Genomic DNA, 18,901 nt, shown 5'->3' with positions numbered 1-18,901 from the left:
TTTTTGTACTTTGTTATCAAGTTTATGCCTGTTTAACATGTCTGAACTACCAGATAGACTGTGTTCTGAATGTGGGGAAGCCAGAATTCCTATTCATTTAAATAAATGTGATTTATGTGACAATGACAATGATGCCCAAGATGATTCCTCAAGTGAGGGGAGTAAGCATGGTACTGCATCATTCCCTCCTTCGTCTACACGAGTCTTGCCCACTCAGGAGGCCCCTAGTACATCTAGCGCGCCAATACTCCTTACTATGCAACAATTAACGGCTGTAATGGATAATTCTGTCAAAAACATTTTAGCCAAAATGAACACTTATCAGCGTAAGCGCGACTGCTCTGTTTTAGATACTGAAGAGCATGACAACGCTGATAATAATATTTCTGAAGGGCCCCTAACCCAGTCTGATGGGGCCAGGGAGGTTTTGTCTGAGGGAGAAATTACTGATTCAGGGAACATTTCTCAACAAGCTGAACCTGATGTGATTACATTTAAATTTAAGTTGGAACATCTCCGCATTCTGCTTAAGGAGGTATTATCCACTCTGGATGATTGTGACAAGTTGGTCATCCCAGAGAAACTATGTAAAATGGACAAGTTCCTAGAGGTGCCGGGGCTCCCAGAAGCTTTTCCTATACCCAAGCGGGTGGCGGACATTGTTAATAAAGAATGGGAAAGGCCCGGTATTCCTTTCGTCCCTCCCCCCATATTTAAAAAATTGTTTCCTATGGTCGACCCCAGAAAGGACTTATGGCAGACAGTCCCCAAGGTCGAGGGAGCGGTTTCCACTTTAAACAAACGCACCACTATACCCATAGAGGATAGTTGTGCTTTCAAAGATCCTATGGATAAAAAATTAGAAGGTTTGCTTAAAAAGATGTTTGTTCAGCAGGGTTACCTTCTACAACCAATTTCATGCATTGTCCCTGTCGCTACAGCCGCATGTTTCTGGTTCGATGAGCTGATAAAGGCGGTTGATAGTGATTCTCCTCCTTATGAGGAGATTATGGACAGAATCAATGCTCTCAAATTGGCTAATTCTTTCACCCTAGACGCCACTTTGCAATTGGCTAGGTTAGCGGCTAAGAATTCTGGGTTTGCTATTGTGGCGCGCAGAGCGCTTTGGTTGAAATCTTGGTCGGCTGATGCGTCTTCCAAGAACAAGCTACTTAACATTCCTTTCAAGGGGAAAACGCTGTTTGGCCCTGACTTGAAAGAGATTATCTCTGATATCACTGGGGGTAAGGGCCACGCCCTTCCTCAGGATCGGCCTTTCAAGGCAAAAAATAAACCTAATTTTCGTCCCTTTCGTAGAAACGGACCAGCCCAAAGTGCTACGTCCTCTAAGCAAGAGGGTAATACTTCTCAAGCCAAGCCAGCTTGGAGACCAATGCAAGGCTGGAACAAGGGAAAGCAGGCCAAGAAACCTGCCACTGCTACCAAGACAGCATGAAATGTTGGCCCCCGATCCGGGACCGGATCTGGTGGGGGGCAGACTCTCTCTCTTCGCTCAGGCTTGGGCAAGAGATGTTCTGGATCCTTGGGCGCTAGAAATAGTCTCCCAAGGTTATCTTCTGGAATTCAAGGGGCTTCCCCCAAGGGGGAGGTTCCACAGGTCTCAGTTGTCTTCAGACCACATAAAAAGACAGGCATTCTTACATTGTGTAGAAGACCTGTTAAAAATGGGAGTGATTCATCCTGTTCCATTAAGAGAACAAGGGATGGGGTTCTACTCCAATCTGTTCATAGTTCCCAAAAAAGAGGGAACGTTCAGACCAATCTTAGATCTCAAGATCTTAAACAAGTTTCTCAAGGTTCCATCGTTCAAGATGGAAACCATTCGAACTATTCTTCCTTCCATCCAGGAAGGTCAATTCATGACCACGGTGGATTTAAAGGATGCGTATCTACATATTCCTATCCACAAGGAACATCATCGGTTCCTAAGGTTCGCATTCCTGGACAAGCATTACCAGTTCGTGGCGCTTCCTTTCGGATTAGCCACTGCTCCAAGGATTTTCACAAAGGTACTAGGGTCCCTTCTAGCTGTGCTAAGACCAAGGGGCATTTCTGTAGTACCTTACTTGGACGACATTCTGATTCAAGCGTCGTCCCTTCCTCAAGCAAAGGCTCACACGGACATTGTCCTGGCCTTTCTCAGATCTCACGGATGGAAAGTGAACGTGGAAAAGAGTTCTCTATCTCCGTCAACAAGGGTTCCCTTCTTGGGAACAATAATAGACTCCTTAGAAATGAGGATTTTTCTGACAGAGGCCAGAAAAACAAAACTTCTAGACTCTTGTCGGATACTTCATTCCGTTCCTCTTCCTTCCATAGCTCAGTGCATGGAAGTGATCGGGTTGATGGTAGCGGCAATGGACATAGTTCCTTTTGCGCGCATTCATCTAAGACCATTACAACTGTGCATGCTCAGTCAGTGGAATGGGGACTATACAGACTTGTCTCCGAAGATACAAGTAAATCAGAGGACCAGAGACTCACTCCGTTGGTGGCTGTCCCTGGACAACCTGTCACAAGGGATGACATTCCGCAGACCAGAGTGGGTCATTGTCACGACCGACGCCAGTCTGATGGGCTGGGGCGCGGTCTGGGGATCCCTGAAAGCTCAGGGTCTTTGGTCTCGGGAAGAATCTCTTCTACCGATAAATATTCTGGAACTGAGAGCGATATTCAATGCTCTCAAGGCTTGGCCTCAGCTAGCGAGGGCCAAGTTCATACGGTTTCAATCAGACAACATGACAACTGTTGCGTACATCAACCATCAGGGGGGAACAAGGAGTTCCCTAGCGATGGAAGAAGTGACCAAAATCATTCTATGGGCGGAGTCTCACTCCTGCCACCTGTCTGCTATCCACATCCCAGGAGTGGAAAATTGGGAAGCGGATTTTCTGAGTCGTCAGACATTACATCCGGGGGAGTGGGAACTCCATCCGGAAATCTTTGCCCAAGTCACTCAGCTGTGGGGCATTCCAGACATGGATCTGATGGCCTCTCGTCAGAACTTCAAAGTTCCTTGCTACGGGTCCAGATCCAGGGATCCCAAGGCGGCTCTAGTGGATGCACTAGTAGCACCTTGGACCTTCAAACTAGCTTATGTGTTCCCGCCGTTTCCTCTCATCCCCAGGCTGGTAGCCAGGATCAATCAGGAGAGGGCGTCGGTGATCTTGATAGCTCCTGCGTGGCCACGCAGGACTTGGTATGCAGATCTGGTGAATATGTCATCGGCTCCACCTTGGAAGCTACCTTTGAGACGAGACCTGCTTGTTCAGGGTCCGTTCGAACATCCGAATCTGGTTTCACTCCAGCTGACTGCTTGGAGATTGAACGCTTGATCTTATCGAAGCGAGGGTTCTCAGATTCTGTTATCGATACTCTTGTTCAGGCCAGAAAGCCTGTAACTAGAAAGATTTACCACAAAATTTGGAAAAAATATATCTGTTGGTGTGAATCTAAAGGATTCCCTTGGGACAAGGTTAAGATTCCTAAGATTTTATCCTTCCTTCAAGAAGGATTGGAAAAAGGATTATCTGCAAGTTCCCTGAAGGGACAGATTTCTGCCTTGTCTGTGTTACTTCACAAAAAGCTGGCAGCTGTGCCAGATGTTCAAGCTTTTGTTCAGGCTCTGGTTAGAATTAAGCCTGTTTACAAACCTTTGACTCCTCCTTGGAGTCTCAATTTAGTTCTTTCAGTTCTTCAGGGGGTTCCGTTTGAACCCTTACATTCCGTTGATATTAAGTTATTATCTTGGAAAGTTTTATTTTTAGTTGCAATTTCTTCTGCTAGAAGAGTTTCAGAATTATCTGCTCTGCAGTGTTCTCCTCCTTATCTGGTGTTCCATGCGGATAAGGTGGTTTTACGTACTAAACCTGGTTTTCTTCCAAAAGTTGTTTCTAACAAAAACATTAACCAGGAGATTATCGTACCTTCTCTGTGTCCGAAACCAGTTTCAAAGAAGGAACGTTTGTTGCACAATTTGGATGTTGTTCGCGCTCTAAAATTCTATTTAGATGCTACAAAGGATTTTAGACAAACATCTTCCTTGTTTGTTGTTTATTCCGGTAAAAGGAGAGGTCAGAAAGCAACTTCTACCTCTCTCTCTTTGTGGATTAAAAGCATCATCAGATTGGCTTACGAGACTGCCGGACGGCAGCCTCCCGAAAGAATCACAGCTCATTCCACTAGGGCTGTGGCTTCCACATGGGCCTTCAAGAACGAGGCTTCTGTTGATCAGATATGTAGGGCAGCGACTTGGTCTTCACTGCACACTTTTACCAAATTTTACAAGTTTGATACTTTTGCTTCTTCTGAGGCTATTTTTGGGAGAAAGGTTTTGCAAGCCGTGGTGCCTTCCATTTAGGTGACCTGATTTGCTCCCTCCCTTCATCCGTGTCCTAAAGCTTTGGTATTGGTTCCCACAAGTAAGGATGACGCCGTGGACCGGACACACCTATGTTGGAGAAAACAGAATTTATGTTTACCTGATAAATTACTTTCTCCAACGGTGTGTCCGGTCCACGGCCCGCCCTGGTTTTTTTTAATCAGGTCTGATATTTTATTTTCTTTAACTACAGTCACCACGGTACCATATGGTTTCTCCTATGCAAATATTCCTCCTTAACGTCGGTCGAATGACTGGGGTAGGCGGAGCCTAGGAGGGATCATGTGACCAGCTTTGCTGGGCTCTTTGCCATTTCCTGTTGGGGAAGAGAATATCCCACAAGTAAGGATGACGCCGTGGACCGGACACACCGTTGGAGAAAGTAATTTATCAGGTAAACATAAATTCTGTTTTTTCTTTCATATCATACATACATACACATCATATCACTTATAAGCAGACAATCCGCTACCAAACACAAGTTCATACATCTACTCATGTTTATATTATCAAGCTATCAGATATATCATCATCAGAGTTTTTCAAATATGAACCCTTCACCACACCGGGCTGATAGCAGCAGACATTAAATATAGTGACACTTAAAGATCAAACAAGATAATTTTTAGGAAACACAATGTTAAAACATTGCTCTCAATATTTGATACAAAATCACAACCTCACAGGTTACCAATAGAGCCACTACTCAGGTCTTCCATTGATCTTACACATAATCTAAGGAATCTTATTTCAGTCATACACTGTTTTGTATGACCTTGCATATAAAACATGTTTTTATATGCACGGTCATAGTTATCGAATACACCACAAAGATTTTCAGTATCAACATCAATCCACAAATAGATACAAGCTTGCAGCACGCTTACTATCAGACAAGATACAACAATATCATCAACATAAATATATACACAGCAAGGTGAAAGAGCCTTATAAAGGGTTTGTTTATTTTGCTATGTTTTTTCCTATTATGCCAATAGCTAGTTAGATTGTAATAATTTCACAGACAAAAGTACAAAATTGTACACAAAAGGGCCTTTATATTGATTTATTTATGTCTTTTTACAAATCTTTTGTATAGGGGATTTTTTACTTGATGCTTGTGTTATGATTAGTAACAGCTGATAGCCAAGATTGGGCTCTTACAATTGAAAATGTAGTCCTATTGGACAAATACCTAATGACAACTTCCTGTTTTTAAAGACACAATGTGTATATAATGCCGGTAAATGTAACCACTTTTATTCGCTTTTATCTGAGGAAACGACCCAGTTGGGGTTGAGAAACGCGTCATATTAAAGCTTTTTATAACAAGAAGTTGTCTATGCCTTGTGGTATTCCAATACCATACAACAACACACCAAGTTCCATATTCCAGTTGAAATTACCAACACTAAGAAAAAGGTTGCCTAGGGGGTACCAGCAAAGACTCCAAGGAACGCTATCCATCCAGTGTACTAGCCACTGTTAAGTGCTAGCAAGCTATCACGCACTGGTCACAGCACAGTGCCTCTTGTTCTGGTAAGCACACCATTTGTCTATATATGTTTGCTCACAATACCAGACAATATTACGCTATTGTGGCGCCCTCTCTCTTTTCCTTCCTCCCATTACCAGTTTGTGGCTCTTCCCTTCGGGTTAGCCACGGCCCCGAGAATTTTTACGAAGGTTCTGGGCTCACTTCTGGCGGTACTAAGACCACGAGGCATAGCGGTGGCTCCGTACCTAGACGACATTCTGATACAAGCGTCAAGTTTTCAGAATGCAAAGTCTCATACAGAGATAGTTCTAGCATTTCTGAGGTCGCATGGGTGGAAAAGAGTTCTCTGTTACCACTCACAAGGGTTCCTTTTCTAGGAACTCTTATAGATTCTGTAGAGATGAAGATTTACCTGACGGAGTCCAGGTTATCAAAGATTCTCAATGCTTGCCGTGTCCTTCATTCCATTCCAAGCCCATCAGTAGCTCAGTGCATGGAGGTAATCGGCTTAATGGTCGCGGCAATGGACATAGTGCCATTTGCGCGCCTGCATCTCAGACCGCTGCAACTATGCATGCTCAGTCAATGGAACGGGGATTACTCAGATCTGTCCCCTTTGCTAAATCTGGACCAGGAGACCAGAGATTCTCTTCTCTGGTGGTTGTCACCGGTTCATCTGTCCAAAGGAATGACCTTTCGCAGACCAGATTGGACGATTGGAACAACGGATGCCAGCCTTCTAGGCTGGGGAGCAGTCTGGAATTCCCTGAAGGCTCAGGGATCGTGGACTCAGGAGGAGAAACTCCTCCCAATAAACATTTTAGAAATAAGAGCAATTTTCAATGCTCTTCTAGCTTGGCCTCAGTTAGCAAAACTGAGGTTCATCAGATTTCAGTCGGACAATATCACGACTGTGGCTTACATCAATCATCAAGGGGGAACCAGGAGTTCCCTAGCGATGTTGGAAGTTTCGAAGATAATTCGCTGGGCAGAGTCTCACTCTTGCCACCTGTCAGCGATTTACATCCCAGGCGTAGAGAACTGGGAGGCGGATTTCCTAAGTCGCCAGACCTTTCATCCGGGAGAGTGGGAACTTCACCCGGAGGTATTTGCTCAACTGATTCGTCGTTGGGGCGAACCGGATCTGGATCTCATGGCATCTCGCCAGAACGCGAAGCTTCCTTGTTACGGATCCAGGTCCAGGGACCCGGGAGCGGTGCTGGTAGATGCATTAGCAGCCCCTTGGGTTTTCAACATAGCTTATGTGTTTCCACCATTTCCGTTGCTACCTCGGCTGATTGCTAGGATCAAACAGGAGAGGGCATTGGTAATTCTGATAGCGCCTGCGTGGCCACGCAGGACCTGGTATGCAGACCTAGTGGACATGTCGTCCTGTCCACCATGGTCTCTTCCTCTGAGGCAGGACCTTCTTCTAATTCAGGGTCCTTTCAACCATCCAAACCTAATTTCTCTGAGGCTGACTGCCTGGAAATTGAACGCTTGATTCTATCAAAGCGTGGGTTTTCGGATTCGGTTATTGATACATTAATACAGGCTCGGAAACCTGTGACCAGAAAAATTTACCATAAGATATGGCGTAAATATTTATATTGGTGCGAATCCAAGAGTTACTCATGGAGTAAGGTTAGGATTCCTAGGATATTAGCTTTTCTACAAGAGGGTTTAGAAAAGGGTTTATCCGCTAGTTCGCTAAAGGGACAGATTTCAGCTCTGTCTATTCTTTTACACAAACGTCTGGCAGAGAATCCAGACGTCCAGGCCTTTTGTCAGGCTTTGGCTAGAATTAAGCCTGTGTTTAAAGCTGTTGCTCCTCTGTGGAGCTTAAACTTGGTTCTTAAAGTTCTTCAGGGTGTTCCGTTTGAACCCCTTCATTCCATTGATATTAAGCTTTTTATCTTGGAAAGTTTTGTTTTTGATGGCTATTTCCTCGGCTCGAAGAGTCTCTGAGTTATCTGCCTTACATTGTGATTCTCCTTATCTGATTTTTCATTCAGACAAGGTAGTACTGCGTACTAAACCTGGGTTTTTACCTAAGGTTGTTTCTAACAGGAATATCAATCAAGAGATTGTTGTTCCATCATTATGTCCTAATCCTTCTTCAAAGAAGGAACGTCTTTTGCATAATCTAGACGTGGTCCGTGCTCTGAAGTTCTACTTACAGGCAACTAAAGATTTTAGACAAACTTCTTCTCTGTTTGTTGTTTACTCTGGACAGAGGAGAGGTCAAAAGGCTTCGGCTACCTCTCTCTCTATTTGGCTTCATAGCATAATACGTTTAGCCTATGAGACTGCTGGACAGCAGCCTCCTGAAAGAATTACAGCTCATTCCACTAGAGCTGTGGCTTCCACCTGGGCCTTTAAGAATGAGGCCTCTGTTGAACAGATTTGCAAGGCTGCAACTTGGTCTTCACTTAATACTTTTTCCAAATTTTACAAATTTGACACTTTCGCTTCTTCGGAGGCTGGTTTTGGGAGAAAGGTTCTACAGGGAGTGGTTCCTTCTGTTTAATGTTCCTGCCTTGTCCCTCCCATCATCCGTGTACTTAGCTTCGGTATTGGTATCCTATAAGTAATGGATGACCCGTGGACTGAACACACTTAACAAGAGAAAACATAATTTATGCTTACCTGATAAATTTATTTCTCTTGTAGTGTGTTCAGTCCACGGCCCGCCCTGTCTTTTTAAGGCAGGTTCTAAATTTTAAAATTATAACTCCAGTCACCACTGCACCTTATAGTTTCTCCTTTCTCGTCTTGTTTCGGTCGAATGACTGGATATGACATGTGAGGGGAGGAGCTATATAGCAGCTCTGCTTGGGTGATCCTCTTGCAACTTCCTGTTGGGAAGGAGAATATATCCCATAAGTAATGGATGACCCGTGGACTGAACACACTACAAGAGAAATAAATTTATCAGGTAAGCATAAATTATGTTTTTCTAAGCTTTGAAATGAAGAATTTAAATGCTAAACAGCATTATAAACCTAATAAATAATCACACAACACAGAATATATAATTAAACTAAGTTAAATGAACAAAAAAATTTGCTAAACAGCATTATAAACCTAATAAAATAGTCACACAACACAGACTTCACTTGCATTTTTCTGCAAACAGTTCTTTATATGCATTACAATTTGGACTGATTTATAGACAGGAAGATCTTGTTCCTTTGAAATCTGCTTGATAGCTCCGGTCTGGTTAAACTGATTAATTTCAGCTTGCTTGGCTTTGCTGCAACACAAGTGGACAGCTCCACCTACAGGCTATTTTAATAAATGCATTTCTCAATGCTTTTCAATAGCAGTCACATGACTGTAAAAAAAGGTTGTTATTCTGAAACGGTGTAAATTGAACCGTTGTAAACAGAGGGCCACCTGTACTCTCATTTTTAATAACTAAAATCACAAGTCATAAAATTGTAACATAACCTTCCCAAAATCCTGGCAAACCTATGCATGGGGGGCATAGGTGTACTCAGGGTGCCTTGCAGAAAACAACCTGAACTATTTTTTTGCAATAACTTAGAACAGTCTCTCCTAAATCATAGTCAAAAAGCAATGTGTCTGTAAAAATGAAAATTGAAAAATTACCACCATACACTTTCTCCAATTTTTTTGGCTAAAACGGTTGCATCAAAGTCATCAAAGCACTCCATATATAATACCTTGGGGTTTCAACTTTTCAAATATATGCACATTCATGGAAAACAAATAAATTGGGGTATGTTAAAAGACCCCACAAAAAGACGATAGGCAAAGAAAATATGTTAAATGTGAAAAAAAATCACAAACACATGTCAGACATTTGGCATTGCACCCCCCAAACAAGCCACCAAACCTATGCATAGGTGGTATCACTGAACTCAGGAGATGTTGGTGACCACATATTGGTGTCTTCTTTGGTAGTAACACATAACAGGAGCTGTGAATCCATGTCTAAAGTACAATCTATGTGAAAAATAACACAAAAAAATGAATGCCCAATAGTTTGACAAAGACTAGTGGTTGAATTAGTGCATGGAAAGCGTTAAAATACCTGCATTTGTAATACCATAGGACCTGGTTTCTCAACAGCCGGGCCGTGGCCCAGTACCGGGCCGTGATAGCTCTGCTGGTGGGCCCTGACCTGTCATGCCCCCACTGCACACTCACCCCACTGCACACCAGGGGCAGACTGAGACCAATCAAGGCCCCAGGAAAACTGTCTCACACTGACCCAAATGTATTCAAATTTATGCAAATGAACATGGTAGCCTCCCTGCTCTAATCCCAACAGGCCCATCAACCTCCAGAGCCAGGACCCCCAACATTAATGGCCAAAGAAAGGGCCCCCAACCTCCAGGGCCAGACCTCACACTCCATGGCCCTCACAGCGACAGACCCTCGGCAGGACCCCCCACACTCCAGGGCCCCCATCTAAACCCACACTTAACTGCTTAGTTACTGATAGGGCAAATCCCTGCAGCTAGATTACCAGGGGCATAACTGTGTATCTAACGTCTCTCATACAGAGAGGCGTGTAACAATACAACCTATATAGATCTTGCTACGGTGGGTGGCCATGAATGTACTTTCTTAAATCAGCTGTGAGTGTGAAATTTTAAACCAAGCACAATTATTGAACTCGGATTACGGCTGTATTAATACTCACAGGTTTTGCAATATAACCAATCTTTTCAGTGTCGCTCTAATCCCTGTTGTGCACCGGATAAACACATATCACTGAACAACATACCAATACTATATGAGTATCTTAAACATAGTGAGGTGTTAAATAATACATTCTACTTGATCCTATCCCGGTGGTTAGGAATGAGTGCACTTTATTAAATTAGCTGTGAGAGTGTAACTTCCAACAAAGCCCATCTACTGAACACAGATTACGGTTGTACTTAGATTCACAGGTGGTGTAATATAACCAATCTTTTTGTTGTTGCTTAAATTCATGTTATGTACCGGATAAAAGAGCTGTAATAAATACATATAGAGTACATTTGAATTTACTTAATCATCAATATTTAGAGTATTACAAAAGAATATTAAGTGTACCCTATAAGTTACTGCAGTAAACGGCAAGCACTGAATAGCAAGCAATTTATTAAGGGTAATATTTACCACAACACAGTTAGAATTAAGTTACTGTATTTAGCTAGAAGGCAACATCAGTTTGGGTAGATGTATTTAGCGACGCAATTTCTGCAACTATAATTTAGGTTTATCCAATACCAGTGGTTTATGTATAACCGTAGAGGAACCTAAACATTGTGATTTAATAAAACACTACTTTATCCAGCTGATGATCGACAAAGTATATATTATACACTGAACATCTTAACAAGTGGAAGTTTATTACAACACAGTTTAAATCATAATCCAATTTTATAAACACACACTATAGACCGATCATGAATTACAGATATTGGACTCTCGAGTGAGCTTATTACATCTCAGTTTCTGATTAGGTAATTGCTATTACAGTAGTTCAGATACTATCTGCAAGCAGTGTTACTGTTATGAGTCTGATAACTGCAACAGTTCAACTACATTATTTTCCCAACACGGGAGATATATAGAATTTGAATTGACAAGTGGATGATATAATCTTTGCTAAATATAAGCAATGTATGTACCATTTGCTAGATATTCCACTTATACTAATATTTATATATAAGACACACCAGTTACCTGCTGCTGTGCAACTACTGTAAAGTTTTAGATATACAATCATACTCAGGAGATACCTACTGACAAGGTATAACGTTATCTACTCAATTGCCACAATAGATTTGTGGAACAGGTATTTTATCGGATACTTTGTGGTGCATCACATTTCTATTGAATAACTATAGGGCAATTCCTACTCTAGCTGATATCCATACATATAGGCGTCAGTAAGTGGCGACCACAATCAATAATCACTATAATAGTTTGTTTGTACAATTACACACAGTCGGTACCTAAGTGTGGTTTTAAGTGTTATTCCTATTTTAATTTAACCCAATAAAAGTTATATTTTAATATGTCTATCCTACCTGTTTTCTTCCCTATCTATTTATTCCCTATGGAATAATTTGTGATACTGATTTAGATTCTATTCATCCTGAGACCTAGGAGTGCTATAAGTTTCTAAATTTTGTCTTGAGTTTAGAAATACCCAATGTTTTCATGATCTTTGCAAGTTATAGGGCAATAAATACAAGTAGCCCTTTGCTATTTCAAAACCATGTTTCTTCAAAATTAGCGCTAGTTACATTGTAACACCAATATCTGTCAGGAGTCCCTGAATAACCCTTCAAATGTATATATTTTTTAAAAGAAGACAACCTAAGGTATTAAACTTGGGGTATTTTGACTTTTTTTATGCAACCATTTTACCACCAATCTATGCCAAAGTTTGGGGGGGGGGGATAATTAGATTTTTTGACAAAATAGCAATTTAAGAATACATTTACTGATTATGTTAAGGGTTACTGCCAAATAACACCCTAATATGTCTTCAGCAGCATCTCCTGGGTACAGTGATACCACCCATGTATAGGTGTGTCGGGTTCTCTGGGGGCTAAAAGCCCTTATTTTTAGAGAGCGCATTCCAGTTTTTCAACTTGGAATTTTCACATCGGTCATCATGCACCCATGTCCTATTTGGGACATTTCTGAAGCTGGCCAATGGAATTTACCCCCATCAAACCATATATTTTTGAAAAGTAGACACCCTAGGGTATTTCAAATGCTGGTATTTTAACACTTTCCATGCACTAATTCAACCACCAGTCTTTGTCAAACTTTTGGGTAGTCATTTTTTTGTGTTATATTTCACACACATTGTAATTTAGGCATGGATTTTCAGTTCCTGTTATGTGTTACTGCCAAAAAACACCTCAATATGTGTTCAACAACATCTCCTGAGTACAGTGATACCACCCATGTATAGGTGTGTTGGGTTCTCTGGGGGCTAAAAAGGCCTTAAACTACCTAAGTGTGGTTTTAAGTGTTATTCCTATTTTAATTTAACCCAATAAAAGTTATATTTTAGTATTTCTATCCTACCTGTTTTCTTCCATATCTATTTATTCCCTAGGGAATAATTTGTGATACTGATTTAGATTCTATTCATCCTGAGACCTAGGAGTGCTATAAGTGTATACTTTCTCTCCCTTGTTGCAATTAAGTCAATATACACAGCACCCGCACCCTGCCAAACAAGTTGCGAATTAGTAGGTAAATAGGTCTCTTAATTTAGTAGTGCCATTGGTTTCCTTTCAACTTTTTATTAAAATGTAGAAACTGTTTAGCATTGGTATTTTATGGTGGTTGTAGATGTGTTTAGAAGTGATTTTGGGGCTCAAAGTTAGAAAGTGCGTTTTGTTTTCCATTTTTTTCCTCATATTTTATTTTTTTTATAGTAAATTATAAGCTATGATAAAAATAATGGTATCTTTAGAAACTCCATTTAATGGTGAGAAAAACGGTATATAATATGTGTGGGTACAGTAAATGAGTAAGAGGAAAATTACAGTTAAACACAAACATCGCAGAAATGCAAAAATTGCCTTGGTCCCAGATGGTCAACAAATTGAAAAGTGGTCTGGTCACTAAGTGGTTAAAAGGAATATGTAACCCAAAATGTTGTTTATGATTCTGATAGAGCATGCAATTTTAAACAACTTTGTAATTTACTTCTATTATCAATTTTTCTTTATTCTGTTGGTATCTTTTGTTGAAAAGCAGGGACATAAGCTTTAAGTGAAGGTCAATTTGGATGAATTAGTGCCCGGTTTTTAATAAACCTATTGAAAACAAGGGCACTTTAATTCATCAAAATTGACATTTTACTCTGTTTCTTCAAAAACTTACCTTTTTTAATCCTGAAAGCCGCTCTAGCGATTCCCCCGGCCGTCAGGAGCCTCTTCTTACGTCAGAAATGGCGAATCCGGCTTTTCCCCCGGGTGGATCATGGTCTGATGCAACGCTGTGATTGGAGAAAGCCGTATTCGTCATTTTGGACCCACGAAGAGGGCTTGCAACAGGCGGAGAAAGCGCTGCAGCGATTGTCGGGATTAAAAGGTATGTTTTTGAAGAAAAGGAGTGAAATGTCAATTTTGATAAATTAAAGTGCCCTTGTTTTTAATAGGATTATTAAAAACCGGGCACTAATTCATCAAAATTGACCTTCCCTTTAGGAACACTATATGGCAGCAGTTGAGCAAGAATGTTATCTATTTGTAAGACCACTATATAGCAGCACTATTTCCCGATATGTAATGCTCCAAATGCCTATCTATGTATCTCTTCAATACAGAATATCAGGGGAACTGAGCAAATTTGGTAATGGAAGTAAATAGGAAACTTTTTTTAAAAATTGTATGCTCTGGCTGAATCGCAAAAGATGATTTTTGATTATCAAATCCCTTATAATGAAGCTCACAGTTAATGAAGCTCACAGTTAATGAAGCTCACCCTTATAATGAAGCTCACAGTTAATGAAGCTCACCCTTATAATGAAGCTCACAGTTAATGAAGCTCACCCTTATAATGAAGCTCACCCTTATAATGAAGCTCACCCTTATAATGAGGCTCACCCTTATAATGAAGCTCACCCTTATAATGAAGCTCACCCTTATAATGAAGCTCACCCTTATAATGAAGCTCACCCTTATAATGAAGCTCACCCTTATAATGAAGCTCACCCTTATAATGAAGCTCACCCTTATAATGAAGCTCACCCTTAATGAAGCTCACCCTTATAATGAAGCTCACCCTTATAATGAAGCTCACCCTTATAATGAAGCTCACCCTTATAATGAAGCTCACCCTTATAATGAAGCTCACCCTTATAATGAAGCTCACCCTTATAATGAGGCTCACCCTTATAATGAGGCTCACCCTTATAATGAGGCTCACCCTTATAATGAAGCTCACCCTTATAATGAAGCTCACTCTTATAATGAAGCTCACCCTTATAATGAAGCTCACAGTTAAAGGGACGGTAAACTTACAGAATAATGTTATATAATTCTGCACATAGTGCAGAATTATATAACATTATCTTAGCAGTAACTTCATAAATTAAAAGCATTGCCAGTTTTATTTAGTGTAAAGTTGGACTCCACTCCAGGCTCTACTGAGCGGGTCTTGGATTTCCAAAGAGCTTTGCGGCCTTGCTGGCTGATCACAGCACGCCCGATCACACCATTGGATTGAATGTAGCTCGCCCCTGCTCTGGTCTAGTAGCGGGTGCAAACTACATTCAGTCCAATGGTGCGATTGGGTGTGCTGTGATCAGCCATCAAGGCCACAAAGCGCTTTGGAAATCAAAGACCCGCTCAGTAGAGCCTGGAGTGGAGTCCAACTTTACACTAGAAAAATCTTGCAATGCTTTTAATTTATAAAGCTACCGCTAAGATAATGTTATATAATTTTGCACTATGCAGAATTATAGAACATTATTCTGTACTTTTACTGTCCCTTTAACCACATAATTATTGAACTGAATTAATAGTCTGCAGTAAACACACAAGCTGAATGTCTGACAGCTCATCAGATATAGTTTCATTTCCAAATTCAATTCCATTTTTTTTTTTTAACTGCTCCAGTTTTCTTTTTTTGGCAAATTCAGATAGTGTTTCTAATTTAGTGGTTGGCGTTTTTGCTTAGCAGGCACTTTATTACCATTTAGAGGGCTTGCTACAAATGACATTGCTTGCTTCTGTTTTGGCCATTATAACTAAGTTTTTTTGTTTGCCAAAAACATTAATGAAACGCTGGCAGATAGCCTTTTCTTGTCTGTTTTTAACACTTAGCACTGCTTATGAAAACTTTTTTTTTAATATTGTATTTTTTAAATAAGTTTTTATTGGGGGAAAAAAAAAGGATGAGGGGTTGAAACTATAATCTCCTGGAATTTTTAAACCCCCTATCTAACTTCTAAAGCCTGAAGGTGATTTTTACCCACCCAATCAGTTTCTTATAGTACTTTTATGACCCTTTGAAGCAGTAAGGCAAGCAAGCTCCCTCCCTGTCTATCATGGAAGTGTGTGAAGGGATACGAGAGGCTGATGGATAGCAGAGTTTTACAGCTAGGCAACCTCAGATTAAAATCCCATAGATGCTAGGCACCCTTCTGATTGGCTAGTAGCCACTTTACTGTTTGATTCCTCATCAATCTGAAAATGAGTTTGAGTGTCCCTTTTTAAGGAAAATTCTCCTCTGTGAAAATCACAATTGGGCTAAAAGGAGCTACTCTGCTTCTCTGTCTGCATATGATGTAATACTGCGTCTTGCTGCTTTCAACGAAACTCTTGTTATTACAGCGCTAAAAACCTCTTAAAGGGACAGTCTACTCCAGAATGAATGTCTATTGTTTAAAAATTGTGTTTTGCATAACCAACACAATTATATTAATATACTTTTTACCTATGTGATTACCTTGTATCTAAGCCTCTGCAGACTGCCCCCTTTTTTTTTATTACAGACATGCATTTTACCCAATCAGTGCTGACTTCTAGTAAACTCCAGGGGAGTGAGCACAATGTTATCTATGGCACACATGAACTAGCGCTGTCTAGCTATAAAAATAAAACCCTGTCAAAATGCACTGAGATAAGTGGCGTCCTTCAAGGATTAAAAATGAGTTTGAGCTTACCTAGATTTATATTTTAACAAGGAATGCCAAGAGAACAAAGCAAATTTGATAATAAAAGTAAATTGGAAAGTTGTTTAAAATGGCATATTCTATCTGAAATATGAAAGTTAAATTTTGTCTAGACTGTCCCTTTCAGGACACACAACATACAGGGTACGTCCGAGGCATCAAAGGGTTAAAAATAAAATGTAACAATTTTTTTAATTACATTAAAATGTCTTTAATGCAGCTCCCTTAGAAATACAATTATCCTGCCACGTTAGCTTATACTTTAAACTGAAGAGCAGAACAGTTGATTAAATAGTACTGAATGTTAGAGGCAGGATTTCTATTGTTTGGTAAAGCACTGTCTTTGTTTTAATCCACTTAAAACCTGCTTGCTTGCATGCAATATAAATTGTGTTTGCGTCCTCTACCATTTTTAGAGTTCCAGAGGAAAAAACATCATTCAATTTGATCTCTTTGTTGGTGTTGCATGTGCGCTTTGTTCTTCTAACACCAGGGTGACCTTTTTTTTCTGATCTCTGTTGCAGATGTTACAGGACTGTCCGAAGGCACGCAGGGAGGTGGAGTTGCACTGGCGGGCCTCTCAGTGCTCGCATATCGTAAAGATAATAGATGTCTATGAGAATCTCTACCAGTCCCGGAAGTGCCTCCTTATAATAATGGAATGGTGAGTTAATGGGACTATTATTTAGTAGGATAGGGACAATGAGCCTCAAAAATTTAAACAAATCAGTTTTGTTGTTAAAGGGACATTTTACACTAGATTTTCTTCTTAAATGGAAAGAGTCCACAGCTGCATTCATTACTTTTGGGAAATAGGAACTTGGCCACCAGCAGGAGGCAAAGACTCCCCAGCCAAAAGCTTAAATACTCCTCCCACTTCCCTCATCCCCCAGTCATTTTTTGCCTTTCGTCCCAGAAGGTTGGCAGAGAAGTATCAGTTTTTTCTTTTTACTTTTATTTTTTTTTATATTTTGTTTCTTATGGAGGGTTCTACCCATTCGACAAGAGACGGGAGTTTTAAGTAGTCCTGTCAGTCTCTTGTGTGAGGGCCTGGGCTAAAGTTAGAGTCCGGAGATGCAGTGGGAGTTTCCCCTGCGACACCATCCCGACTCGTATTCACAGCTCCTTTAGCACTTGGCGTTGTCTAACTTCGCTTCGCTACCTGCTGTCTTCTCTCAAGTCCATGGCGGAGGCGATGCTACTATTCTTCACACTTGAAGGGCCGTGTTTCTGTTCCACGGCGTGGATTCCGGTAAGATTGTTTCATTTACCTTCTCTGATTGCACTGGAACGCATTTGCTAGGATAAAATTCAGGGTCTCAGTGGGACTCCTTCTAGTATCATGGAATCAAGGGTTAATATCTCCTGAGGGGGATTATTGAACAGGGGGGGTTTAATCATGTTTTTATTATGTGATTCAACCTGCTTATGTGTAGTGTTTTTCTGGCTCTTGGCTTGGAACATATAGGCTTTCGAAGTGATGCGACCTTACGGTTAGGCGCACTTTTTTTGGACTGTACGGTTCACCTTGTGACCGGGCGTTTTACGTCTGTGTCTCCCATTTCCGCATTCCTATCTGTTTGGCGTCTGAGTATTAGTCCGCTGCTGTCTGGTTATCAGGAGGTGGTGAGTGCCCCAGCCATTGGGGGTTTCAGGTGCCGTTTTACATTTTTTTTTTTATAGTTCACTCTTAGGTATCCAACTATGGAGGATACCAATGTTGAATCGGGTCATCTTTCTGGTTTAGACTCCTCGTCCTGTGATGAGTGGGAATCGGACCCTTGAACACAGGTCCATCAGTTATGTTCCTCAGGCCGTTCTAGAGCGCCTTGTTGCTCGTGCTCGGGGATTCAAGGGACTGCTGAGCCTTCTGCTTCGGGGGGGGGGGGCCCTGTCCTCCGTGAGGCGAGTTCCCTATCACTCCCTTCTACTACTACACATGCGGGTAACCCAAGTTATGTCTTTCCCTCATCGAAAGGGAGCCTGTTTCCCCTGGAGGTGGTATCGTGTTTTCGTTTCTACATTCTTTTGATGCTGGCTCGCCTACAAAGTCTGGATGATTGTTTGTGATTGTGCTCGTGCCCGATTGTCCCGGTCTCTCGACCCTGGGAGGACATATGCAGCTCCCTGAGGGAGTAACTTTTCCAGAGTGCTGTGTGTTTTGTTACAGGTGGGCTCACCTTAGTGTCTTCCTCAGACACGTTTTCGGGTTGCGGGGGACTCTACCCTTCTTGGCTATGGGACTCGGTAGCTCTTTCTTCGAATGACACAACCTTGTTAGACATGGGGGGATGGTGTAATCTCCTCTGAATCTTGTTATCGAGAT

General features: G+C 41.2%; 1 protein-coding gene across 1 annotated transcript in view; it reads left to right on the top strand.

Annotated features, from left to right (window-relative positions):
* Nucleotides 1–18,901, top strand: part of MAPKAPK2 (MAPK activated protein kinase 2) — a 228,942-nt gene that overhangs the window by 126,450 nt on the left and 83,591 nt on the right. The window contains exon 2 of the mRNA XM_053706589.1: nt 17,100–17,239. Coding sequence (XP_053562564.1) covers nt 17,100–17,239 — 140 coding nt within the window. The remainder of the gene's footprint in view (nt 1–17,099; nt 17,240–18,901) is intronic.

The sequence above is a fragment of the Bombina bombina genome, chromosome 3 (assembly GCF_027579735.1).
Source record: "Bombina bombina isolate aBomBom1 chromosome 3, aBomBom1.pri, whole genome shotgun sequence".
In the NCBI taxonomy this organism is placed as follows: domain Eukaryota; kingdom Metazoa; phylum Chordata; class Amphibia; order Anura; family Bombinatoridae; genus Bombina; species Bombina bombina.
This window is presented reverse-complemented; position numbering and strand designations above follow the sequence as displayed.